General features: G+C 45.2%; 1 protein-coding gene across 2 annotated transcripts; it reads right to left on the reverse strand.

Annotated features, from left to right (window-relative positions):
- Positions 1-922: 922 nt before the first annotated feature.
- c19h1orf216 (chromosome 19 C1orf216 homolog) lies at positions 923-6,322 on the reverse strand. Of its 2 annotated transcripts, none has more exons than XM_080484209.1 (2): positions 6,071-6,322; positions 923-3,342 (listed from the first exon to the last, which is right to left on the reverse strand). In XM_080484209.1, exon 2 carries the CDS (start codon positions 3,318-3,320, stop codon positions 2,190-2,192), a length of 1,131 nt encoding a protein of 376 aa, XP_080340335.1. In that variant the 5' UTR covers positions 3,321-3,342; positions 6,071-6,322; the 3' UTR covers positions 923-2,189. The 2 variants fall into 2 exon arrangements, with proteins under 2 accessions (XP_080340335.1, XP_080340334.1); XM_080484208.1 differs by lacking the exon at positions 6,071-6,322 and adding an exon at positions 5,890-6,019 and having other exon boundaries at positions 2,021-3,342.
- Between the last annotated feature and the right edge of the window lie 5,648 nt (positions 6,323-11,970).

Raw genomic sequence — 11,970 nt, forward strand, 5'->3', positions numbered from 1 at the left:
TTCTTTTCATCAATGATAATTATAAACATCGGCGGTTTTCAAAATGTGGAGCAGTGAAGTGTCAGGAGGGACCCGGCAACAGGGAGGATGAGGGGGTCGTAGGAGGCCTCTTCCTCTTCACGTTACAACAAACAAATTAAGTTTCACATTCAACCCAAATGTTTGTGAGTTTTACTGTCCCCCATTGTGAAAACCTGTGATATACATGATTCCAGGGTATAAATAGTCTCTAACACAGTTCAATTTAAATATATTGTGGTACAGCAGATGTTGGCAGGTGACAAACAGCCACAGCGAAAACACACACACACACACACACACACACACACACACACACACACACACACACACACACACACACACACACACACACACACACACACACACACACACACACACACACACACACACACAGAGTTCTTCTGATATAAACATCTTTGTCACGTCACACAAAGTGGTCATACAGTCATTGCTCTGATCAGAATGTACATATATATATATATATATATATATATATATATATATATATATATATATATATATGTATATATACGTCTTGTAGGTTTAGGATTTGGTGGAAACAGGAAGTAAAACTGAAGAGGAGGTGAGGCTACACTGTAAAAAATGACATTCGCAGTATCAGATACTTCACTGAAGTTCAAAACTTTCAACGAGGCGACACCCTGATGCATTCAAAACATTTTTGCTTTAAAGAAGCTACGAAAAAATCTGTTTGCCAAAATTGATTTTTGAATTTTCCCATTTGATGAGAAACATTTTCATTTTCAGGTCATTTAACTTAAAAAGAAACACAAGTTGCTTCCATTAGGGTTTGAAATGAAAGTCATTCCATGCTGTTTCACACGGGAGGGAAGTTTGGACGACTATAAAGTTTAAACTGGTTTCATCAAATGTGTAAAAATGTATGTGGTGCCACATTTGTACATTAGGCGGCGATAGTGAGTCACGTTTGGAATTGTTTATGATCCAATCTGCCATTTTTCTTAAGATTTCCATGATGACAAACTCGATGCTGGAAGAAGAAGACCGCACAGGCCTGGGCTCGCTGGCTGGTTAGCACGCTGGCTGGTTAGCACGCTGGCTGGTTAGCACGCTGGCTAGCTAGCAGGTTAGCAGGCTAACTTCAGCGCCAAATATAAACGTCAATCTCAGACCCAGTTCAAGTGAAAACACCAAACCTTCCTGGTTTTCTGGGGAGCCGGTCACATGACATCGCTGCTCGGAGTCGCTGAAAACTCAACTTGTTGAAAACGAGACACACGAAGGTGGAACTTTTCGAAAACGCTCCGTCTCTGTCGCCATGTCAACGGCGGAAATGATGCTACTGTGCAGAAAATGTGCAAATGAGCAACGAGATTGACTTGGACTCAGGGTGAGTCGGTACTTCATGGATGCGCCTCGAGTGTTGCAGGAACTTTCCTCCTCCTCCGACGTAACAGAACGACGGCGCCGCGAACGGAAAACTTGTTTTCTATGCAGACGATGCTCTCCTCTTTCTTTTTCCAGATTCATTGTTGTTGTTCGTGTCATAAAGTCATAAAAGACATTTGGATTCTGAAATCTGAATTTGTCTAAAAGAAGCTGGACGAAGCTCATTTATCATTTTTCTCAGTTTCTAGTTCGTGGAAACAAGTTTTTTGTGAAACATTTAAAAATGTTCTTAGTGAATTTGTCACAACGAGTAAGATCACGACTGCCGAGTCTATTATTCTACATTTTAATAAAATAAAACACACATAGTGTCTTTAAACAGCCGTAGCAGCTTCACCTCCGTCATCAGTTCGTCTCAGTTTAATTGATGGAAATATAAACGTCATAAAGTGATTTCTGAGACACTGATTAATCCTACAAAGCCTCTAAACGTCTGCGGATGATGCACAACGTTAATACCTGGTTGAAGTTTGAACATCAGATGAACAGAATAAATAAGAGTGAAGCCTGCAATGGAGAATTTAGAGGCCGTGAAGGTATTTTACTATTTCTAATTACAGTTAGTTTTCCAGAATGAGCCATGCTGTTCATTTTTTACAGTGTAGAGTTGAGAACCCAGTGATGTTTGTTTGCGTCATGAGAGGTTTGAAAAAGTCAAACAGGAAGAAGGACGATCGTCTCTTCTTCAGGGGAATCGTCTTCCCGCCTGTTTCAGTTCCTCCTCCCGTTTTCTCAGCTCACGATTGGCTGACGGCGGCGGGCGGGGCGGTGGCGGTGATGGCGGCGGCGGCGCCCATCCGCAGCAGCTCCTTCCTGTGGGTGAGGATGACGTCGAAGCTGGACTGCAGGCGGTTCTGCTGCTCCTGGACGCGGCCCTGCAGCGTGCGCACCCAGCGGATCAGCGCCAGGCGGCGGTACATGGTCAGCTGCACCTGGTGCTTCTCCATCTCCTGCTCCTTGAAGCGCTCGCGGTCACGCAGCGTCCACACCGCGTCCATCAGCTCCCCGTCCGAGTCGGAGGAGCGGTCCTCGCGGTCCTTGCGGTCCTTGCGGTCCTTGCGGTCCTCGTGGTCCTCACGGTCCTCGTCCGGCGCCTCGCTCCCCTCCTCCATCACGTTGCCCAGCGCGCTCCCGGTCAGGGACTTCCGGCTGAAGCTCCGCCGGGCCGCCGCCTCTCGGTTGATGTTCCGCGGCGGCGGCTCGCTCTGGATCAGCTTCGGCTCCCCGACGCCGATGCGATCCCAGCCGCCCATGAGCATCCCATCGCCGCCGCCCTCCAGGTTGAGCGAGGACATGCTGCCGCCGGAGCGGAAGCTGAACTCGGACTCGGAGTCGCTGTCGCCCCACTCGTCGTCCTCCTGCAGCTCCTCTTCCTCCAGACGCCCCCTGAAGCCCAGGCTGCTCTTCCTCCTCAGCAGCTCGCTCCTCTGCTGCTGCTTCTCCTCGTCCGGGAACATCATGGCCCTCACGCCCTCCTCCTCCATCCGCCGCTCCTCCGCCCCGTCGGGCGGCACCCGGCCGTACCCGTCGTCGCCGCTCTCGATCTCCGGCAGAGGCTCCAGCGGGCTCCAGCAGGGCAGGCGGGACCGCGGCGACATGACGCCCGAGTTGTGGTGGAAACCAGGAGACGGCGAGGAGCTCGGGGGGTCGCGGCCCAACGGGCCTAAGTTACGGGGACGCACCTGATTGCGGTTCTCGTCTCCTCCTCCTCCTCCTCTGCTGCCGGTAAAACCGTCCTCATCTTTGCCCGACAGGAAGTTGAAGTTTCCGTCCTTGTCGCCTTTCCTGTTGCGAAGCGAGGAAGAGGAGGAGCTGTTGTTGGCGCCGCCGTAGGCGGAGTTCACAGGGTGGTCCTGATGGTGAAGCATCACTGACCTCGACTGGGCCTCACTGAAAGAACGAAGGACGCCACGTTAGAGCCCCGACTCAGCGTTTGACATAAATCTTCACCAGCCACATAGATTGTTCATCAGAACCCAACCGGGAATCGAACCTATGACCCTGAACACACAGTCCAAACTCCGGCCTGTTCACCACTTCAGGTGAAAATGTGTCGTTTTATTTGCGTTTTTGTTTTAGAAAAAAATTTGCGTTTACACTGCAACGTTTTGAAAACGATGTCCGTTTCCATGGAAACAGCGGAAATGCTGAACGAAAGTGGCTCCAGGAACCGCTGTGGTGTAAACAGATGCACAAAAAGCCCATAAATGACAAATAAATTTAACATTTCAAGGCTTTTTTCTTGTGTTTTTCTTCTTTCATATCTGAGATGATAAACTACGAGAATGAAACATTAACATCCGACAATAATTAGATTTTCTATAAGTTGATAGTTTTTCATAGTTTGTTTTAACTTGAAAGAATAATTGTCACATTTATCGTCACTTCACACGTTATGAGTGTCGGAATAAATAACAAATCAATGAACTTTTCATTGAAATTCCCATAATTTATTTTCTTCCAGAGCAGAAGTCGTCGTCTTTATAAATCTTTTTAGGACCCGAGGCAACGTTTGCATGAATCTTCAGCCTTTCTAGTGGGACGATTTCACTCTTTTCCACGTGTATTTCAACGCGTCGCCACGCATTTCAGTGCACTTGAAGATGATTTCATCATCTTAAACAGGCTCGCGTCACACGACGGTGACGGACGTTCTTCGCTCTGAGGTTTAACCCTTCGAACCCTCAAAGATTTCAGCCTCAGTGGGAAACAGGTTGAGATCTGAAGACACTTTGTGAAACTAGCTCACGTTTGTAGGTGATAAAAGCAGGACCGGGATCAGGCGTACGCAGTGATACGTGTTTAGAAATATGTTTGTATTGTTTACTGTGCGTGTGTGTGTGTGTGTGTGTGGTTTCATTACAAACAAACAAACAGCACCAACTAGTGGCCCAACATAATAACTACACCATTTTCTAAACGTGGAAACACGAAACGTTTCTGAAACAAAAATGAAAAAAGATTTGTTTTCACATTGCGTGTAAACGGACCTGCGACTAATCATAAACTACTAAAATGAGGTTCAGAGTCGTTACCATGGTTACAGATATACTGGGGGGGGGGGGGGGGGTAAATTCTGGGTACAGTATCTTTGTATTTTTAAAAGGGAAAAAATGATGACATTATTAGTAGGAACAAACTGAAGTATTTGTAAAAGTTGTAGACTTTATATTCAAACAAATACTACAGATCCCAATGTCCTTTAACAATTATAATACATCTTCTTGTGTGGAAAATTATAAGTAAATCCAGCATTCAACCAAAACTTACTTTACTTTGGGCAGCGAGTGTTTTGTTTGTTTGCATGATTTAATCATTTGAGTGGGTAATTGGTCCTATTGAGACATATTTAGTAATATGTAAACATTATTCTATTCTATTCAGCTTTAATGATAGAATTTTAAGTTAAATCAAATTTATCTCGAGTTAAAATCCCAACAGGAGAATAAATACAGAGATGTACAGTGTTTCTGTCGGCAGCGTCTCCTGGAAACATAAACAAACTTCACTTTACTGAATTTTCACCACAGATGGAAAGAAAATGAAGATTTTTCATTTTTCAGGGACAGGAGAGTTTGATCAACCACAAAACAGCTGAACACACACACACACACACACACACACACACACACACACACACACACACACACACACACACACACACACACACACACACACACACACACACACACCTATACTGTCTAGAACTACAGGCTGGTCTGCACACTCTGCTTCTATTAGCATCAAATCTGTACACGTCTCCTCCAGAATGGAAATCTCTCTAATCCTCTCTCCAGGCTGCTGTCAATCAATCTCTCCTCTCTCCATTTCGCTTCTTTTTTTTTTTTTTTTTTTTTTACGCGCGCGTTCCCGCGGTGCTGAAGGACAGCTACCGGCGCTCAGACGGGAGCGCGCATGGAGCAAACACATCCCGATGCTGCGACGACCACGGGGAGGCAAAAATAACGGATTATCTGCGTCAATAATCTACACATTGGCGACGTTTTGATGGAAAAACAACTGAAAATTACGCACAAGGTTTATGCGTCATTCTATTTGTTGTGTGTGTAAAAACACAAACACTGAGACAGTGACGCCTTTACAATCCTACTTACATTAATAAGGGTGATAATAAAGATAATGATGATGATAATACCCGCACAGGTGAGCAGCCGGGCGGATGTGAGCCATCTTTAAAAGCGGACGTCTGCAGAGAACGCACCCAACGCGTCCAATGGCGCTCATGTTGACATCGAGTGACGCACGTTAGGGCAGAAAAAAACGCAAAATACGACGACGACGGATCATAAACACATAAAAAAATTAACCAAAAAAGTAAAACCATAACATCGCCGCCGCCTCTGACGGTGATAAAATAGTAGATAAATGTCTAAAAAGCGGGATCGTGTCCTCTGTGCTGCGTTATGTAACGCTCACCCCATATCAGTGCTCCTGTCTCCTCTGCAGTGCCTCTCACATTAAAACACCTCAGACCTTCTTCACCTCCTGCCTGAAGCTTGTATAACACACACACACTCACACACACACACTCTCTCACACACACACACACACACACACACACACTCCCATATGAACCCATTTCCCTCTTTTTTCTTACCTATTTGCGCTGGTTTGGAGAGGAGCCGTTCCTCCTCCTCCTCCTCCTCCTCTTCCTCCTCACAGCCTCCTATGTGATGTTTATCTCCCTCCTCCTCCTCTTCCTCCTCCCCCTCCTCTCTCTGTGGTTCTGGGAAGGGGGAAAAAACCGACTTCCTAAACTGGGCTGGGACTGCAGGGAACGGGAAACGGAGGACATTGACAGGGAACAATGTGAGGACGAGTAACGAAGTACTCATACTCTGATTACTCTGATGCATTCTGCTTCTGCTGCACATATCTTCTACCAGCATTAGTATAATCCAAGCCCACAAAGGTCTGGATGGGTTAATCCAGATTTATTGTATATGATGATTTTAATCTCTCCTGGACACGCCCACTGCTGCTCATCCCACAAATGCACATTCCAGAACCATGAGGAACACTTAGAAAGGTGGTGCCAGACTGCAGATTATTACCAAGAGCAACAAAAGAAATAAACGATCAGACACACATATATCTTTGTACAGTTTGAATCTTGTTGAGAATTTACTGGTATTTGAACTCTAATTGAAAAACTCTTCAAGCATCCTGCTGATTTTAGAACAAACTCTCCCCTCTGGCGCTTTTGATGGACGTAAACTGCAGAACGAGGAATTCACACAAAGACTCATTGAAAGTTTCTCATAAGAAGATGTATAATTTATGAACTTTGTCCATGTCATGGCTTTTATCACTTCACACCCGCGAGGCTCCTTGTGTTTCACTGTACATTGAAAACCTCAACACCGTGTGTGTGTGTGTGTGTGTGTTTTAATCATAAGCTCATTGTTTTAATGGTAACTTGGTCAAACTGGAGGAACAGCTGCTGTCGTGTCACCGAAGGCCAATCCAGCAGATTAGAATCAGGAGGTGAACCTGGGCTCATGTCATCATGTCCCCTGGACTTCATGGACTCCTGGATTGAGGTGGAGCTTCAGAGACGTTTGTTGAGACGAGCCTCGGTCCTGGTGGGAAGATGATTACTGTCCTAACAAACACTGATAAAGTTCTCACTTTCAGTTTTTGGTTTTTTGTTAGTTTTTTTGAGAATTTGTGAAAGTTCCAGATAATGTCAAAGATGGAGAATGTGTGAGAGTTTCCAAACATGTGACCCTTTTCTGATGCGTGACAGTTAAACAACATGAGGGATTCTACAGCGTGGGAGAACTGAAGAGCGTCAGACTTCTAAAACATATCAGAGCTCCAGAATGTGTCACGGTTCTAGATCATGTCAGAGATCTAGCATATAGTTCTACAATAAGTCAGGGTTCTAGAATTTGTCTGCGTTAAAATATGTGAGAGATCTAAAGTATGTAAAAGATTGAGATTATGTCAGCATTCTAAAATACATCAGAGGGCTAGAATTTGTCACAGTTTCAGAATAAGTCTAGATTAAAATGTGTTCTAAAATATGCAAGAGAGCTAGAATGTGTTAGAGTTCTAAGTGATATAGTTCTAGATTCTGTTAGAGCTCTAGAACGTGTGGGTGATCTCAGTGTTGCTATTAAACATTACATTAATAATCTAAATTAACAATTTGATGTATTTTGTTCTCATATTAATTTGCCTTTTAACTTATTTTATTTAGGAAACTGTTTTGGAATAAATGCCAAACCGCAGTGACGTGGAACAAACTGGAGGAGCCGTTTAGAGAGTGGGAAAAACTGCTGACTGCATGTTTTTGTACACAAAGTCAAATTAAAGCCACTAAAAGAAAAACAACCAAACTTTCCAGCCTCCGCCTGAAGACGGCGTTCATACAGATCAACAGATCCCCTTGTGGTTCTTTCCATGTGATTCCCTCTGATCGGGAGCTTCAACAAACAAGCAGAGCATTTAAAGTCCGCTGATGCAGTTTGAAGAAGATCATTTGTTCAGAGTTTATTTTAAACTGTTGGTCAAATCAAATGTGGAATACGTCACGCGTCGACTGAAAATCTTTGTTATCGGCACATCTAGGAAATGTTCTGTACGATCATGTTAAGCCATTTGTCAGAGTAATCAATAGTTAATGATACTAGGCCGGGTTCATTTAGCGATGATTAAATCTTTAAGTAATTCATTGAGTTATGATTATTTGAATTATGAACAAAACTCCTTATTCAATGGAGGTCAATGCAGTGGAGGTGAAGCAGGTCCTCATCCAAGATGGCCGCCACACTGAACACCACCCATCACTTACGTTCACATTTTATCTGTGGTTTGTGATGCTGCGAAGTATAAATCGATGTCATCTTGCGTGGGACTTCACGTTTCACAAGAAAAATAAATAAAATAATAATTTGCATTATTTTCTTGACTTTCTCTACTTGTGCTTCGCTTTCCCTGAGATTCTCCCGAAGCATTCTGGGAGATGTAGTCAGTCACCATGTGATCGCGATTTTGAGAAAAGCAGGAGTGAATGCACGATCCCCGCCAGTGTGATCAGACTGCAGAGTCCTGGTCTCAGGTGGGTCTGTAAACAACGTTTACCCACAATGCATCACGGCACAGTCGGGGAACTGTTGCGTGATTTGTTGCAGCGTGATATTTCTGGCCGACTGACGGCTTTTGATTGTCAGGCTCAGATCAGATGGCGAGTGTATATCTGTGTGTGTGTGTGTGTGTGTGTGTGTGTGTGTGTGTGTGTGTGGAGGGGCTACATCAGACAGACTTAACAAGTGTTCGTCGTCTCTCTCCTCCCTGCTCTCATCCCCCTGACATGTTGTTGCTGGTGGCAAAGAGAAGAAAAACAGCCTTCCCTCCCTCCCTCCCTCCCTCCCTCCCTCTCTCTCTCTCACACACACACTTCTATTCCTTTCCTCCCTCCTCTACTTCAACAACATCCCCATTCAAGTGCATCACCTCCAGGCGCCCCCCACCCCCACCCCACCCCCTCCATCGTTCACCAGTAGCCTAAGCACATAAAAAATACATCAAACAGCCGCCGCACGCCCAAGGCCTCGTCACACGCAAACTCATCTCTCCCTCCATCGCTCCGTCTCTCCCCGCTGAAAAGAAGAGAAGAAAAAGCCAAGTTACAAAAGACGAACTCCAGAGGACAGTGATGGGGGGACGGAGGGTCGTTTGTGAGTCGTAACCCCCCCCCCCCCAGAGGGAACGCAGATTATTGTAACACACAGAACCACAACAGCAAGAAGCGTGATTTACCTTGTGCATAATGGGGCCTGGAGCACATGACCCACTTCCCTCAGTTCAGCTCCACGTCTGCCCCGGTCGGCGCCGGCCTCCGCCATGACAGCGGCCGAGGGGCCTGGCAGCTCCCTCTGGGAGGGGGGGGGCTGTCAGATCCCGCTCAGGAGCTCGCAGTCTGGACAGTGAAGCTGGACCTCCAGCACCACGAGGAGGAATCGAGCAAATCGGCCGAGACGTGAAGAATTCAAGCTGTAATCCAACTTGGGGGGGGGGGGGGGGGGTAATTATCTTATTTTAGGCCTGGATGTATTCACACACACACACACACACACACATGCACAGCCCCCCCTGGGTGCTCCAGCTCATGTTCCTCCTCCATTATTCCAGCCTCTGCCTTCAGCTCCTGAGCTGAATAAAACCAGATCCGTCTCCTCTAGATGTTTTGAATCCTCGGTGCCACAACGTGTAACCTCTCTGCTCCTGGAGTGTTGGACTGAACGCACAGTTCAGGCCAGAGGTCGGCTCCACTCCCTGACCCCGCCGCTCGCCATCCGGGGAGGGGGGGGGGGGGGGACTCAAAAGTTGAGAGATTGAGTTTGCGGGAGCCGGTGTAGAAACGTTTCTCCTATTAAATTCAAATTAAAAGTGATTTCCAGGCAGAACGTGAGCCTGAGGAGCTGGAAGCTGGAAGCTCTTCGTCTCCGGTGATTTGGATCATAATGACTCAAACCACACGAGTTTATTCCTGATGGTTCCACACAAAACTGATCCATGATCTGATCACACACACACACACACACACACACACACACACACACACACACACACACACACACACACACACACACACACACACACACACACACACACACACACACACACACACACACACACACACACACACACACACACACACACTTCAGATGAAACCTTTTGATGAAGGTGAGAAAATAATCTGGATAAAGAGCCGGATTAATCCAGCCTGCAGGTCCCCCCCCCCCCCCCCAATGATGTGTAATGGGGCCTCCTCACCCCAGGACCTCCCCCTAATCACCGCAGCCTCTAATGAGATGGAGAGACATGAAATGAAAGACCCTTCCTCTAATGTCACACTATTATTAGCCACTTAGCAAATCATTAGTCTGCAAAGTGTTTTAGAACTGGAAGGAAAGAGAAGAAGAGCTGAAGGAGTCTAGAGGAGTCCAGGGAAGTCTAGAGGAGTCCAGGGGGGTCTAGAGGAGTCCAGGGGAGTCCAGAGGAGTCCAGAGGAGTCCAGGAGTGTGGGGTGTGAGAGCTTCAGGTGGACTCCAGACTCCAAACTCTTCCCAGTGGATTTATTTTAGCTGCAGTTTTAACTCCTTCGCTTCAGGCTTCATCCTAATGAGGATTCATCACCTTCATCACCTTCATCCTGTTGAAGCTCAGGGAGAATCATTTGTTCACGTTTCAGATTAGAATTAAATTTGAGATAAAAGTTAAGAGTCTATCGAAAAACGTGAAGCTGAGGAGCTTTTTATGAAGGGACACACACACACACACACACACACACACACACACACACACACACACACACACACACACACACACACACACACACACACACACACACACACACACACACACACACACACACACACACACACACACACACACACACACACACACACACACACACACACACACACACAGATAAACTCTTCCCACTTACATAATGTTCTCCTCTGAGTTCCAGATGCTCTTAATCCCACAGATTAACAGTAAAACCGACGTGTTTCAGCTCATTATCAACAGTATTTTAGCAGCTCGTGCTTCTTTTATCTATTTACAGGAAGTAAAGCTCGAGGTTAAGATTACTGGAAACACCCGAATCATTTTCTACTAATTCGCAGGATTATCACACAATTTATAAGACAGGTAATAAACAAACAAACAAAAAAAAAAACTGTCCAAGCGTTAATAACTAATCTATTTAATCACCATTTAGGTGACGTATATTTATAGCGTCCATTGAAATCTCGCGATACTACGTTGTACTGCGAGCGCTGACGTGATGACGTCACAGGGCAGACTCAGGTTAGCCTCGTGTTGCTATGTTCGGCTAATAAATAAACAAATGAATATAAATGAATACCACGTTAAACCACCATCGTGGGACCGATTTAAAGTTGATTTATACCATGCTTTCTCAGTGCACGTGACATTTATTCTCCTTAAAGTCAATTTGTGCTTCACTGCTTAGTTTAACTTTTATTTACTATCATTACTATTAACGGTCCTGGCAGTGTTGAAACACTAAATACTGTAAATTATTTAGGGTAAATATTACTATGTAATATTAGTGTACATAAGTATTTCCCCCCCTCATCTGTATCCTGTACATCCACACACACATACATATATATATATAATTATATATGGTCTAATCTCTTGTGTGCCACTATCTTAACTATCTTTAACTATTTGTTCAGCTTGATGACTGAATTTCTCCATGTGGGATTAATAAAACCTGATGTAATCAGGTAATAAGAATTAGTCTACAACTAATAACACCTGAAGCTTCGCCTGAGCCGCCCCTCCACTCATAAAGATGATTGTAAATGAGGTATTTTCACTATAAAGGAATGAATTGAAATCTCTGAAATGAGGATTTACTGTTTCATAGAGTTTGAGAGGCGGGGCTTTAGGAGTTGGACTCATTGGTTCAGCACATCCCACAGTTTTTTTTAAACCGTCCACACATTCTGT

This window comes from Lipophrys pholis, assembly GCF_963383615.2.
Source record: "Lipophrys pholis genome assembly, chromosome: 17".
Taxonomy (NCBI): domain Eukaryota; kingdom Metazoa; phylum Chordata; class Actinopteri; order Blenniiformes; family Blenniidae; genus Lipophrys; species Lipophrys pholis.